The sequence below is a fragment of the Xenopus tropicalis genome, chromosome 4 (assembly GCF_000004195.4).
Source record: "Xenopus tropicalis strain Nigerian chromosome 4, UCB_Xtro_10.0, whole genome shotgun sequence".
NCBI lineage: Eukaryota > Metazoa > Chordata > Amphibia > Anura > Pipidae > Xenopus > Xenopus tropicalis.
The window spans coordinates 127,988,736-128,005,224 of NC_030680.2; the positions used below are offsets into that span (position 1 = coordinate 127,988,736).

At 43.4% G+C, this 16,489-nt stretch overlaps 1 protein-coding gene across 1 annotated transcript in view; it reads left to right on the forward strand.

The window, feature by feature from the left end:
• Positions 1–3,004: 3,004 nt before the first annotated feature.
• grm2 (glutamate receptor, metabotropic 2) overlaps positions 3,005–16,489 on the forward strand; it is a 30,733-nt gene continuing 17,248 nt past the window's right edge. The window contains exons 1-3 of the mRNA XM_002935616.5: positions 3,005–3,375; positions 5,103–5,249; positions 15,328–15,928. Coding sequence (XP_002935662.2) covers positions 15,479–15,928 — 450 coding nt within the window. The 5' untranslated portion in view covers positions 3,005–3,375; positions 5,103–5,249; positions 15,328–15,478. The remainder of the gene's footprint in view (positions 3,376–5,102; positions 5,250–15,327; positions 15,929–16,489) is intronic.

Below are 16,489 nucleotides of genomic sequence, written 5' to 3' on the forward strand. Positions count from 1 at the left end.
TTCAGCATCCGTATGATTAACTATTCATTTATTATCCTTTAGTCACATAGTGTATAATTAGATTACATGATAAGGGAAGCTGATGAAGCCCTTAGGGGGAAAGGTCCTATTTATGTGATACTGATTGTTTCTGCTATAGCATGAGAAGAAATGACAGCCCCATCATACAAAAATAAGGGGGGGGGGGGGGTCTAATGTATTAATACCATGGTAATGCAATAAAACAATAGCCATGAGGTAGAACTTGGGCCGTGTGCAATTTCCCACATTTGATCATAACGTAAACTGAGGCTCGGATTAAGGCAAAACAATCGCCCTGAGTTTTAACCCATCATAGAGATTAGAGCACAGAGGCTTGCCTCTTATCATCATATACTAACATGCGCTGAGAAGGGGTCACTTATACAGCATCTTTACCCTAGTGGAAATGGATATAGGGGTCTAGCCTGAAGGGAATATTTGGGTTCATGACTCTACATTTAGAAATACAGAGGTTAAGGCTGTGCAGGACAAAGCACAATCTAAAGGGAAAGCAAATTATACTCTGGGATCTCTAGTCAATATGATTATACAGCCTTTTATGTTTTAGTAACACCTGTTAGGGTGGGATTGGGGATGAAGGATAGCATATTTACAGCTAGATATGTATGTAACTAGAGCAGGATTACAGGTGGAACAATGTTTCATATATCTGTATTCTTGTTAGGCAGTAAGGGGCCCCTGAGCAACTACTGGACTATTGAGGGAGTCTTAAACAAAAAAAAGTCTGAAAACTAATAACACAGAGTTAGACCAGGAAACAAACTGCTGGCCTTGCCCAAATAGGAGAGTTAGTGGGAATGAGGTGTGGGGAGAAGCTATACAGTTGTGTGGCTGCTAGTAAACGTGCAATCACTGGAGGGGATTCCAGATGACAAGACTGATCTGGCCTCTTGCAAGCTTGTGTGTGACAAAGTCACCATGTCCCAGCCTGTCCCTGCTCTCTATCCTACAGCTTGGGGCCTTTCTAATCCCCAAATTCATTAACACTTTGCACAGGGAGCTAAATATAATAAAAGCCCCAATCTAGCAGTCAGGGGGCCGAGGACATCCTGTGACAGGCGCTGTGACAGGGGGACAGCAGGAGACACAGAGATGTGCAACTGAGTGATGGACACGTCGATGGGAAGCGACATGCAGACAAAGGTAAGAAAGAGAAAGAGGCAGGAAGGGAGAGGGGAAGCGGAATATCATGCAACAGTGGGGAGCCAGGAAGGCATAGGGGAGAGGAGGGACGTGAAGGAGTTGGGAAGGGAGAAGCGGTTCTGCAGTCTGGAAATGTGGAAGTGCAGGAGAGAATCAGGTAACTGGGTCATCTGAAAGGGATCAGTCTGATGGGAAGACATATTATGGATAGATGGGTCGGAAAGAAGAATCCTCATAGTAATTACATGAAAAGTGTTGAAGAAAGTTGAAAAGAGTTGTAGAAATAAAAAGTAGCTGGATAAAGCAGTAAGTGGAACTGGGTGTCACAGGGAATAGAGCTTAGATACTCAGGATCAGGGCTGGATTTATTAATTAGGACAAACTGTTGTGACGCCCCTTCCATATGCTGTTTTGCTGACCCATGGTCCCATAAATACAATATATTTATCATGCTGTGTAAAAAGTGGAGTAAAACATCACAGGTGATGTTGGTTATAACAGCCAATCAGATGCTTTGCTTTGGTTTTGTAACTGTTGAAGTCTAATTGCTGATTGGTTGCCCTGGGCAACATCACCGGTAATGCTTTACTCTACTTTTTACACAGCATGATAAATATACCCCTTTAAGTGTGTGTGTGTGTATATACCCCCTCTAACCTAATCAAAACCTTACCAAAATTCTGCTGCATCAGGTTAGTTTAGAGCTTTGTGTCCTTTCCATATATCTGGTCCTAGTTAGAACAGTGAGCAGTCATAGACAGAGAACAGGGTCTGACTGGGGTGTCGCTACCCCAGGGCCCCCCTAACTGCCTGCTCAGCCAACGCCAACCCCTTCCCTGAGTGTGTACCTTAGACTTTGCCACAGAGTAGGAGGGAAGGCAGCGGGGGGAGCAACAGCAGCAGGTAAGGATCGGTCTGGGTCAGCGGAGCCCACTAGGCACCAAGGCCCACTGGGTTTTTTCCTGATGTCTGCCTAGCCCAGTGCAACCCTGAGAGAGAATCAGACAGGATGGTACAGAGAATGTGGGAGAAAGGAGACTGAAGATATCCCACAAGGGCACAATATGCAGCTGAGATGAAAGAAAAGTGAATGGGTGGGATATGCTATATATAAGAGAGAAAAGTGAAGATATTGATGGGAAAATGAACAATAGGGAAGAATGAAAGTTAAGAGAAAATAAACAAAGGAGAAAACAGACCAAGAAGAAGAGAAAACAACAAGAAATGAAAGAGAATTGAGGTGATAATATTTACATTCAAAGACAGAGATATGGCAAGAGATGCTTTACCAGACTGGAGATACAAAAGGACAGAATATACTAAGACAAATTAAGGGGGAAAGCACAGAGGAAAAAAGTAGCCAGGGGGAGAATATACAATAGAAAGAAAGACTAGTGAGTGTTGAATATAAAACATAAGGGATTGTATCAACAGAAGAATGTTCAATAGAAAAGGAATATAGTAAAGAAAGATTTGTGCAGAGGATTTGCTCTAAAAAAGGAGCAGAGGTAATGTAGAACATACAATATAAAGCAGGTACAGTATGTGCCATGTACTGTATATGTGCAATGTCAGGGGTGCAAAATATGGGAGAATAAATAATTGAAAAAGTAGAAATTGGGGAGAAGAAATAAATGAAAGAGAAGAAATCGGCAACTAATATATAAAGAAAAGAAATTGGAGAGAATATATAAATGGAAGAAAGAGAATAAATTGGGGGAGAATATATACATTAAATACACAAAGAAATGCTAAAGGAAATATCTGTGGAATCTATGGGGGAATAAAATAGAGTATGGCAGAAAGGAATTGGGAAGAATATATTAGAGGCTGAAAGTGAGAAGAGAGTGGGTAAGAGGCAGAAGTGATTTGAGAGAAAGCAGCAGAGTGTGGGGAGAGCTGGGGGAAGCAGAGCTAAGGTGGGCTCTACAGGCACAGGGAGCAGCACTGAGGGAGGTGCTGGCGCAGACAGAGGGGGATATTTCTAAGGAAAACACACGGACAGATGCAGACGCTGCCTGAGAAGGAGTAAGACGGGGGCGGAGGAAGAAACTTCACATGGAAACCCAGCTAGAGACAAGATCTGAGCATAAGCCTCTGCGCTGGGGAGATTAGGCGCAGCTAGAGAGGAGCGGAGATACCCAGCAGTACCCAGGCACAGCCCAACTACTCACTGCACCTTATTAACAGGTACCGGACCCCCCATCCTGCCCCCCACAGCCCCAGGCTTCATACACACCGCTGCACATTCCGAACTGCCCAGCGCAAACAGTGCGCCCATCCAATGGGCTATTGGGTTTCATACTGCCAACAGCCCAGACTCATATACACACCGGGATTCCACTCTATCCGCTACAGAACTGCACACATCGCATATACACACTAGCGCTACTTATCCCCAGTGGGAAACTGTACAGGTAGATACACACTAGCGCTACTTACCCCCAGTGGGAAACTGTACAGGTAGATACACACTAGCGCTACTTATCCCCAGTGGGAAACTGTACAGGTAGATACACACTAGCGCTACTTATCTCCTGTGGGAAACTGTACAGGTAGATACACACTAGCGCTACTTATCCCCAGTGGGAAACTGTACAGGTAGATACACACTAGCGCTACTTATCTCCTGTGGGAAACTGTACAGGTAGATACACACTAGCGCTACTTATCCCCAGTGGGAAACTGTACAGGTAGATACACACTAGCGCTACTTATCCCCAGTGGGAAACTGTACAGGTAGATACACACTAGCGCTACTTATCTCCTGTGGGAAACTGTACAGGTAGATAGATAGATACACACTAGCGCTACTTATCCCCAGTGGGAAACTGTACAGGTAGATACACACTAGCGCTACTTATCCCCTGTGGGAAACTGTACAGGTAGATACACACTAGCGCTACTTATCCCCAGTGGGAAACTGTACAGGTAGATACACACTAGAACCCCGTTCTCTCCAATGAAGCCCTGCACAGATCTTACTCCAAGGAACTCCATCCTTTCCACCTATACAGACCAGGTACTTATCCCCTGTGTATAAATACACACATATCTCATAAACACTTACTTGGACAATGTTATCTCTAGTACAGACCTGCATGGATCTCATGGATACTCACTGGGACTCCACCCTTTCCATTAGAGACCTACACAGATCACATATACACACTGGGCTCCATCCTATCCAGTAGAGACCTGCACATATCACCTGTACACATTGGGCTCTGTCCTTTCCAGTACAGACTTGCACAGAACTTATATACACATTGTGCTCCATCCTATCCAATAGAGACCTGTATATATTAATTAATACACACTGGGCTCCATTCTTTCCAGTACAGACCTGAACAAACCTCATAATCACACTGGGGCTCCATTCTCCCCCATTCAGATGTACACAAATCTCATTTACACTTACTAGGAGCCCTTCCTCTCCAGTACAGACCGCAACTACACATCTCATACTCCAATTGGAACGCCTTCCTCTCTAATTCCCTCCTGCCCATATTTCACACACATAACACCAGAACTTCTTTGTAGCCCATTCTCCACAGAAGATTGCCACCCCTTTTGCTAGCCCCGGAATGAGCCAGCAGGCTCCTAACCTCAGGAGTCGGGGCCCCCACTGCATCCCATAGAGGAGCTCAAGGCAGAATGCAACACCTGCACCGGGGGCACAGTCAGTCCCAACTAACCGGACTCCCCTTTATACGGTACCGGCGCTTTTTAGATCCAAGGAACCCGCTCAATTACGCTTCATATACATGTTGCACTCAGTGTACCGGGTGATATCAGAATAAGGGCACTGACCCCGTCAATAGAAAAAAATCAGAAACCAAATTAAGGAGAAAGAAAAATTTTTATATAGTGACCGGGCAGTGCCCATGTACCAACACTATCCTGTATCCCTACAGCCGCCCCTCTCAGAGGAGCCACACTGTCCGCTCCCACCATCAGGACTCTGGCCAGCGACTTCCAGGAGCGATTCCCACGATCAGCACTTTGGCCAGCGACCTCCAGGCGCGAATCCCACGATCAGCACTGTGGCCAGCGACCTGCAGGTGAGACGCGCAGGCAGAGAGAGCGATGTGCCGCCTGTGCGACTTTGTTGCAGGTGGGGTTGTGTGTGTAGGGTTGTGTGTGTAGGGGTGTGTTTGCTTTGTGTGTTCGATTTAGAATGAATGAAGAAAATATAGTGTGTGTATTTCTAGAAAATCCAATAAGAAGGGCTGCGTTGGTTGCATTTAAATAAGAGAGGATTGTTTGCATGTAATTATACTATACAAATAATCTGCAGTGTAGCCTTGAGAGAAGCCATTCAAGCTGAATTTGGGTTCTACCTCACTGAAATTGGGTTCTACTGCACTGAAATTGGGTTCTACTGCACTGAAATTGGGTTCTACTGCACACCTTTATACAGCAGCTAACTAACTGTATAGAATTAATGGCCCTGAAGCTAAAAAGGGTGAAATGCCAATGATGTCTTTCTGCAGGACTATAGAATGAAAACCCTTCTCATAGAGAACAGAACATGTGCTACCAATAAATAGTTTTTGTTGGTGCTGGATGATCATTAATTGGAATGCAATCAGTTTGCAGTCAGTGCAGCCCAGCAACTTGTGTTTATTAAAGCTGACCCTGGGTTATCAAATGATGCAGTAACCCTATATAGTGTAGCTTAGTGAGCTCTTGTGTGTGTGTTTATGTGAGTGTGTTTATGTGTGTGTGTTTATGTGTGCATTTATAGGAGTCACTCTGTTTTGGGGAATGCAGCGCAGAACATGCTGTGACATTGGGCAAACTCGGGTATAGCAACAGGGAAACAGTGACAGATATAAAATGACAGAAAAGGAGACTGACAGCTACAGGCAGTGGGAAGAGAAGAGATAGAAATGGGGAGAAAAACAAAAAGAAACTTAAGAGATCCTTATAAAACAGATCTCTTCTTCCATATTTGAGTCAGCCTTCATTGTACCCAGTGTATATAGCCAATCTATTATCTCACTGCAATATCACTCCTTCTATACATTTTATTACTGTAATATAATAATATAACACTGTGTACATGCCTATGATATCACTGGCTAGGTACATACATACATATATATATATATATATATACACACAGGGACTTTTGTCCCTGAAGAAGAGCACTGTTGGTGCTCGAAACGTCGGATCTTTTTCAATAAATGCTTTATCTTTTTGCAAAGTCCCTGTGTGTGCGGCTCTCTGCTTCTTTATTATTGTTTTTTGCCAGCACCCAGGGCCTCTGATCTTTTGGATGGTGTGCTCCTGTTTGTTCTTTTATATATATATATATATATATATATATATATATATATATATATATATATATATATATATATATATATGTGTGTGTGTGTGTGTGTGTGTGTGTGTGTGTGTGTGTGTAATAATATAGCTTTCATTGGCAGGCAAAGTGCTTTTTAATATATAAATATATAGATATATATATAATAGTGGAACTTGAGGCAAGGTCTGATCTCTATATGTTAAAGCAGCAGTACATCATTCAGTATTGTACTCATTTAGCAGTGATGCATGGGACACAAATGACATCACCAAGCACATATTGTAACTGATGACATCATTAAGCACAATTTATAAGGTTCTTAGTGGCCTTTGTATTTGATATCGCTATAACATTGCCATGGGCTATTGCTGGAATGCCCTACTGCCTAATGAATCTGTCTGTTGTATCACAATATCTTTGCCTGTTAACACTCTAGGATTATAGTACAGTGGTGTTAGGTCATATTAGCTGGTTTTCATTAACTTATGGGATGCAGGCATTATATCATTCTATCCAACAGACATTTGAGTATACAGCTAATATGTATCAATAGCATTAGTGGGAGAAAGAGGGGTGTACTGTGCGTGGTGCTGTGGAACAGAACGGGGGAGCCAGGGTAAATGAGACAGGGAGGGGGAAGGTGGCATTCAAGGGTAGACAAGGAGGGGAGACACTCACGGAGGGGATAGCCATATGGGGAGAATCAGATGGTAAGCTGCATGGAGGAGGCTGCCTGTAGATATGAATATATTGCAGCAGCACTGCTGGGATTTACTCAATGAAAGATGAAATAAGACTTACAATAAATGAATGAGCATAAACTCTGATGAATACTTCCAACCAATGATAGCATTATCTCCTAACATTTTATAATGAAAGGAAGGCACTGAGCAAGCTGGACAGCTCTCATGGGATTCTGGGAGTTGTAGTTAAACACATGTAGAAGATGTAGGTTCACCAAGTCTGAAAGAGAGCCAGGATTGGGGGGCTTTATATCTCAGGGGGTATCGTTTCAATGGAGCCCCAGCTCAGAGTGATTCAGAGGATTCCAACAGTGGCAACGGCCCTGGGACCTCACTTCCAGCCATAGTTTAGACAGTTCTATTTGATATAAGTGATAGTCCCTTTAAAGTCTATTTTGACCCAGGCTCCACCATTACTAATGGCATTTGCACTCCATGTCATTGTATTGAGCCAGAGGTACTGTGTAGCAAGCAGTTATGGGTTGCCTGTATTTAAGGTAATGGCTCTGGATTCATTTAAAGGACACACAAACATCTTCCTGCGCTGAAAGGATCCGCTGTCACTTGTAGCACAGAGACTCGTTTAATCACTGGAAGCTTTCTTTTCTCCTATTGATCCATCTCTTTTTGAAATGTCCCTTGGGCCCCTATTAAGGGAGCATCTTCTGCACAATATGAAAGTCTTCTTTCCCCACTGAAAGATGCCCATCTGTTATAATAGTAAGTCCCTTGTCTATTTGAAGGGGAAATGCTCCCCTTTTAAATTCAATTTTTGCATGTTGCAGATTCCAAATACATGAATGGGATTCGTTATCCAGAAACCCAGTATCCAGAAAGCTCTGAATTATGTAAAGGCCATCTTCCATAGACTCCATTAAAAGCAAATATTCATGTTTTTAAAAATTGTTTTCTTTTTCTCTGTAATAATAAAACAGTACCTGTACTTGATCCCAACTAAGATATAATTACCCCTTATTGGGGACATAACAGCCCGATTGGGTTTATTTAATGGTTAAATGATTCCCTTTTCTCTGTAATAATAAAACAGTACCTGTACTTGATCCCAACTAAGATATAATTACCCCTTATTGGGGGCAGAACAGCCCTATTGGGTTTATTTAATGGTTAAATGATTCCCTTTTCTCTGTAATAATAAAACAGTACCTGTACTTGATCCCAACTAAGATATAATTACTCCTTATTGAAGGCAAAACAAGCCTAATGGGTTTAATTAATGTTTAAATTATTTTTTAGTAGACTTAAGGTATGTGATCCAAATTATGGAAAGCATTCTGGATATCAGGTCCCATACCTGTACAGCAGTTTTGTTCTCATAGATTCCTGTTTAAACATACAATTCCTCATTTTGGCCCTTTCTCTAATACTAAGACTGTAGCTTGTTCTTTATGGTAACTAGGGTATCATCTGTGTTGATGGCAAAGCAAGCCTGTTAGGCTTTGGTTTATATTGAAATGTTTTTAGTAGCATATAAGGGACTATGCTTTACATAATGGATGGATTCCTTATCCAGGAAGTTCAAGGTTTCAATCATTCCAGATAAGAGATCGCATGCTTGTATTGACCTTTCTTTTCTGACTCATTTTAGACTGAAATATTATTGCTTCTGGTTGCTAAGGCCAGTGACTATGGATACCAGAAAGCATTTAGGGCTGTGACAGACGGGGAGATTAGTCGCCACGCAACAAGTCTCTATTTTTGCAGGCAACTAATCTCCCCGAAATGCCATCCCACTGGCTAGAATGTAAATCGCCGGTGGGATGGCATACACGGCGACGAAAACGCAGAAGTTTCCTCTCAAGGCAACTTCTGCGATTTCGGCAAATCGCCACACCGCATATGCCATCCCACTGGTGATTTACATTCTAGCCAGTGGGATGCAATTTCGGGGAGATTAGTCGCCCGCGACAAGAAAAATTTGTTGCGCGGCGACTAATCTCCCCATCTGTCACAGCCCTTAAACTAGGAAGCTTTATTGTTGTTATGTATTGCTTATCTTTCAATACAGACCCCCTGCTATCCTTCCTTTATTTTGCCATGGTTGCGGTTCTAATAACTCATGCTTTCCCAAACCTGACCCGTTTCTGCCCAAACCTGACCTAGCCCCCCATACTGCTACTATTTATATTACTACACCAAACCACCCATCTCTGACATCACAGGAAGGAGCGGGGTGGGCAGGCAGATATGAGTCTATAGTAGCAAGCGCTGGAGGAACTGCAGTTGGGGAAAAAATAGGGAAAAGAGACTGGGTGGGGCCAGACCTGCTTATATTTAGGCCTACGACCCACCAAAGGGCTAAATTGCTGGCTCGAACCCACCCATGGATTACAGACCAACCTGTGCACCTCTTCTGGGTTCAGTAAGCCTAATATGTAGATGGGTATTTAAATTCCTCAATTGGGAACTGCAGCAAACAGCAACAAAAATGACCCTTTCACAATAATATAAATAGTATAAACCAAATGATTAGAGTGCAAACATTTACCCCCGCACTGAAGGCTCACATGGGGGCCAGACCATCCCAGGTCAACATTGTACTGAAAAAATCCATGGCTTTCAGCGCTGGCCATTTCTATGTTAGGCGCTCTCTCTGTATAAATGGGACAAGCTCCTGGGCGACTGTGTTGCAGCAGAACCACTTTGTCATTGCATCTTCTACCCTTGCAGCTGCATGCAGAGGGACAGTAAGGAATGGCGGCTGCTTGTACTTCACATTTATCTCTTGACTGTTCAGATTGTGACCTCCAGCTGTTATAGGAGGATGACAGAACAGTACTGACCCAGTCCTGTATGACTCCAGTGGGTGTGGCTAACGTCAGTATGTTCCAATAATACCAGCAGACAATTCCCAGAATTCTAGAGGGAACTTGCTTGGGAAATCCCTGTGTTCATTAATAAATCTCCCTTGTGCTGTGGGATTGAGTTGGTATATTCCTTTAATGTGGGATTGAGTTGGTATATTCCTTTAATGTGGGATTGAGTTGGTATATTCCTTTAATGTGATCCTTACCTGAAGTCCAGGTGTTACTGGCAACAGAATAGTGACCTAATTCTACTGACAAGAATAATAAGGGCAGTTGATTGTAGGATTAAGTATGATGCACAAATTCAAAATAGGCCCTGGCATTCCAAGTACACAGAGGCCCAAACAGCCCCCCCCCCAGCCCAATAAATAGTGATTGTCTATGGCATCTTACAGCAGCCCCTCTGGCATTTGCCAGAACCCACAGATTGCCAATCCAGGCCTCATATTATAATTATTAACATGTATTTATAAACAGGGTCGAACTGGGCCAGAGGGAAACCAGGAAAAAACCTGCTGGGCCGTGGCTCTCGTGGGCCCCACTGACCGAGGCCTGATCCCTGCCAACGCTCCCCACTGACCTCCCTCCCCTGATTGCACCTAGTGGGCCCTGCACACCCCAGTCCAACCCTGTATATAAATCACCAACATATTCTGCAGCACTGTAGAATAAATGGGTTTATACACTAAGCACAGAATTACATACAAAATGACCAACAACCAATATAAGTGAAGCCCTGCCCAAAAGAGCTTACAATCTAAAAGGAGAACGGGTTGAGATACAAGGTCCAACCAACCAGCCTGTGGGCTGACTGCTCAGGTACCCTGAAAGTTATCCAACTCAGGGTATATGTTAGCCATATGTTTTCCTACCAGCAACAATGATTACTATTTAATATATGTCAGTCATATTGAGACAAGAAAGGGCTATTTCATAGTGTCACTGAATATTTAGTGGAAACCAGACAACAAGCTGTTTATATAGTGCCACTGAGTACAGAAGCTGAAGGAGAATGAATGAGTTATAGCACAGAGTAGTATTCCCGCTCACAAGTGAGTGTAGGGCAGTGCTTCTCAAACTTCCTAATGCCGCGACCCTTTAATATGGTTCCTCATGTTGTGGTGACCCCCAACCATAGAGGAGCAGTGTCTCGGTTCCTAAGACCATCAGAAATATGTGTTTTCCAAAGGTCTTAGGCGGCCCCTGTGAAAGGGCTGTTCCACCCACAAAGGGGTCCCAACCCACAGGTTGAGAACCGCTGGTGTAGGGAGAGAGTTAGGGAAGGTGACAGCACAGTGAGTAGCTATACCCTGCCTGCGTTGCTACTCCCATTTGCTATGGTGATTATTAGATGGGCCTTTGCTTGACTTATCATATCATAACTTTTATGATATATACACATGTGCAATTAGGGCTCTATTAAAGGAATTTGCATAAGAAATGCAGGTGCTATCCCTTATGTTACAGCTGCACAGAGAAAGTCACACTGAATACAGCTTCTAATTCACTGCTTGTAGCCCTGATTATCAGTAAACTGATGGCTACACAAATGGATAGAGATAGACAGATAGACAGATAGATAGGAGATATATATATATATATATAGATGATAGATAGATGAGAGACAGATAGATAGATAGATAGATAGATAGATAGAAAGATAGATAGATGGGAGATAGATAGATAGAAAGATAGATAGATGGGAGATAGACAGATAGATAGATAGAAAGATAGATAGACGGGAGATAGACAGATAGATAGATAGATAGACAGACAGACAGACAGACAGACAGACAGACAGCTAGATAGATAGATAGATAGATAGATAGATAGATAGACAGACAGACAGACAGACAGACAGATAGACAGATAGATAGATAGATAGATGAGAGACAGATAGATATATAGATAGACAGACAGATAGATTGATAGATAGATAGATAGATTGGTAGATAGATAGATAGATAGATAGATAGATAGATAGATAGATGATAGATAGATAGAAAGATAGCTATAGAAGATGGTGAGTCAGTATGCAAGAAGATTGTATTTTTTAAGAAGACTGGATCTCTGCCTCCCCCTGTCTCTTGTTATCTGTATTAAAGAAGCCCCCATGACTGCTCTTAAATTCTGGTTTCCATGGTTACCCTATGACCCCCCCCCCCATCAATGAATGAGGATGTGTGTGTGTTTATGCTGTTTCCCTTCCACAGACCAAATTGTTGTGATGTTTGTAGGACATGGGCAGCGGTTTAATACTATATATAATATGGAATATTCTGTGAATGTCAGAATACAGGTTTGTATTATTGTGTCGTTGGCTGTGTGTGCTAAGGAAATGTGGGCACATAATGTGAGCGTATGTATGTGTATGCCTGCTTTGTATTGTATACATGGCTACTTAGCTACATAGGAACACAAGGCCCTATGTGTGGGGCTTAATGCCAACATAAAGACCAATGTCATACTCATACCTGGCAGTTTGCAGCTGGCAGAAAAACATGCATATCCTTGAAATAAATAGAAACAGCTCACACAGGCAGTTTTTTTTACCCTGAAAAACACATAAATGTGCAGTTTCAAGCCAAAACGTGTTGGTTCCAGAGATGAAACTGTCGTTGTGAGATTTGCCTGACACCTGTTCCTGGCACTGGGTGCGTATGGCTGGGCCGGCCCTGTTGTTAGGCAGCCAGGTGAGCTGCCAGTGCTGTTGCCAGTCAGTGTGTGAGTGTGAATGCAGAGCTCCAAGGTGTGAAGATGGAGGAGTGGATGCATTTTTCTTCTCTGCACATTGTTTCTGCATGAAAACCTATAAACCTTAAAGTCACATATTATTCTTGGGCAATGGTGGCCACCCACACTAACTGCTGAATATCCCTGGCTTGAATAATATGTCATTTGTCATTTGCAGTTTTAACAGTGACATTTTCTATTAAAGAGACCCCTGAGGGCCCAGGACAAATGCCCTCTTTCTGACCTACGCAACCATCCCTGCATGTGTGAGAGTAAGTCTTGTGTGTATGTATGAATGATACCAATTATGTACCATTCTCTAAGCATATCATCCATAGGTTCCCCAGCAAATCTTGGGGTAACAGCTAGAGGGCAGCAGTTTCCCACCTTGGATCAGTAAGATCTGATGTAGGGCAGTATGATGGCCAATAAGGAGTATGATGGCCTCATACACAGTGAGGCTAATTTCCTTCACATGTACAATGATTCAGTATCATCTGTTGTCTTCATTTCCAGGGGGTGAGAGTGTAGGGTTTCACTTCTATGCTGTGTGCTCAGTGCAAGTCTACTGTATGTTCAATGAGTCTTGCCCCTTTCAGGGTGGACTCTTGCCCCAAGAAATCAAACCCCATGCCAGAAAGGTAAAGTGCAATGATGTCACAATGACATCATTATCTGCTTGGGAGGGTTATAAAGCTCAGGAACAATCAATATGATGCCTGTGGCATTTATTCCCTAAGCACAAGGGGTTTCCTTGGGTTATTTCTCTGATATTTACTCCCTTGTGTAACACATTATGGGGCAGATTTATTAACATTTTGATTTTCGTGGTGTTTGAAACCACAAATAACTCACTTCCACGAAAACCACAAATCTAGTCATCTATTAAAAAGATTCAAATTAAAAAGCACAAACGATTTTAACTGCAAAACGAAAAGAACACAAGTTTTACTAATCCCTTTTTATGTTGATAGTGAAAGCTCCTTCCCTCTTGTTTCCACTGGTAAATCATTTATTGGTTATGTAGAACAAAAGGAAGGCGATAGGTCACAAGTACCTTGGTAACAAAGAAAAGCCACCGTTTGGGTAGAAAAGTGTTAACTTCAATACTGATCATATTTTATATCAGGGGTGACTTTTTTGACTGATTTTCTAGAATGCTGTCACATTTGGGGGTCCCTGTTGGCATTTTGCATAAAACAATATGAAGCAGGTCCAGTGAATAAACTACACACTGCTAATGGGTTCCTTTTACATTACAGTAATTTGTATATAGTTCAGTCTGAGTACAGAAATACACTCCTTCATATCTAGAAATAAATAGGAGACAACGCCCATTTCTGATATCGGGTTTGGTTTGCCTTTAAGGCTGTCAGGCTGCCGTATCAATCAGTGGGCTGCCAATAACAGGTGCAGTCTCATTATTAAACCCGCGGTGCCAGGAGCGGCAGTAATACACGGCACAGATAGTGGCACAGTTCCCATCAATAAACACAAACAAATATGGAAATGATTCTGCTAAATTCTCATTCGGTGCCAGCAAATCATATTTTTTACCCTGGGTGACTTTACATGTGATTGTTTTATTAATTGCATTGAACACCATAGGATTTTGTCTAACTCCGTCACTTGGCAAGGAATCTCCCAGCTTTATTGAGGATATTGTTATGGTCATTCTTGCTTTCAGTACAGCAGATATGAACTAGCGTTGCACAGGGCACCATGTTACTGCTAGTATTGCCACTGTCACTTTGTGGCCAGGGAAGGCTCTATTCTCGATATGTAGTAAGAGGCGCTAAGTTTGCTTAGTACCAATAACCTATAGCAACTAATATGATGTTTGCTTTTAAACTGGTGACCAGTAAATTCTACCTGCTGATCGGTTGCTATGGGTTAGTGTCGGACCGGAGGGGCCTACTAGGGCTGTGTCCCCCAGGGCCCTCCTCCCTGCATCTGCCCCCACCTCCCTCTACACTGCATCCCTTTTACCTCCTTAAGTTTACGGAAATGATCAGGGGAGAGGGGGTAGCTTGGGCAGGGGAGCAGGCTTTGGGGAGAGGGGGTGGATCAGGAAGGGGAGTGGGCGCAAAGCCACAAATTTAAGGGGGAAAAAGGTTGCAGCATGGAGGGGCTTGGGGGGCGGATGCAGGAGGAGGTCCCTGGAGGACACAGCCCAGGCAGGGGTGCAGGCTTGGGAAGAGGGAGTGGCCCACTTGGTTTTTACTTGGTGCCCGCTGGCCTAGTCTGCCCTTGCTATGGGTTACTGCTCCTGGGCAAACTTAGTGCCTTTCATTACATAACCCCATAAGAGACTGGCGACCCTGGAGTCTGAATCCTGTTTTTAGAACAGTAATGGTATAAAGTACTGGCATCAAGAGCTATTGTTTGTAGGGATGGCAGGGAGAAGGTTTGGCTACCTGGCTACATGAACAGCTTTGTAGATCAAGTTCATTAATTTGTATGGTTTGTGGATAAAGGTTACTGTTCTTCTACCTGTAACACTGTCTCGCCTTGTACTTTATAGGGCTTCACCTTGTGATACTGCCGACTCCCAGTGACCTTCAGTCTCTCTAGAGGACATCTGATGGTGACGTTCCCCTGCTCTCTCTATACAGTGTGCTTGCTCTTCTGGGGCTGGGAATTTTTCACTTGCATCTGACCCAACTGATTTGCTGATGGCCACACTGCTTTGGGCTCTCCTTCTTCTCCCAGTGCTAGAGACTGGAAGCGGTGGCGGTCCTCCACGGCCAGAAATCCGCGTGGATGGGGATTTCGTGATTGGGGGGCTCTTCCCAGTGCATGAAAAGGGTGCACCAGGGGCTGAATGTGGACGGATGAATGAGCACCGTGGCCTGCAACGATTGGAGGCCATGCTATTTGCCTTAGATGCCATAAACAATGATCCACACCTTCTTCCAGGGCTTCAACTTGGGGCCCATATTCTGGATACCTGCTCTAAAGACACATATGCACTAGAGCAAGCCCTGGAGCTAGTTCGAGGCTCTCTAACACGTACTGATGGGCCTCAGCATCTTTGCCCTGATGGGTCCTATGCCATCCATGGGGAGTCGCCTACTGCAATCAGTGGAGTGATCGGTGGCTCATACAGTGATGTATCAATCCAGGTAAACCCATAGCAGGAAGGTACCATTTGGGGATCTAGGTGTGGAAGTAACAATATTGGGTCAGAAGGGATTTGCAAGGTTACGTAGCAGGCACACACTGTCATTTTTCTTCCATTTTTCTATTTGTATTTTCTCGTTGTATTGGGTGGCCTATAAGAACATCAGTGTCTTTGTCTCTAGCATGCGTCATTCATTAAGTCCTTTGCCTGGCCAGGTTTGGGCCTACAGTCAGTTAGCACCTCACGAGTCCTAGAGTCTATTACCTGTACTGCAGGTGAGGTCCACAAAGCAGAACATCTCAGAAGAAAGAGAAGCCAACAAGACTGGATGACCATCAAGCAACGGAAAGAGTAATCTGTCACTTGTGGAAGGGGCAGTGCCAACAGCACTGGATTATTATTAGTACTAAGACCCCATCTACCTGTTTGCCCTTTACCTTCTACACCATTGCCAGATACCACCAGTAATTGGATGGGTTGCATTGAAGGTAAAAGGCAAAAGAAACAACTAAATATACAAAGAAAATGCAGAGAATGAGGTTTTACCTGCAAAGGCAAAAGG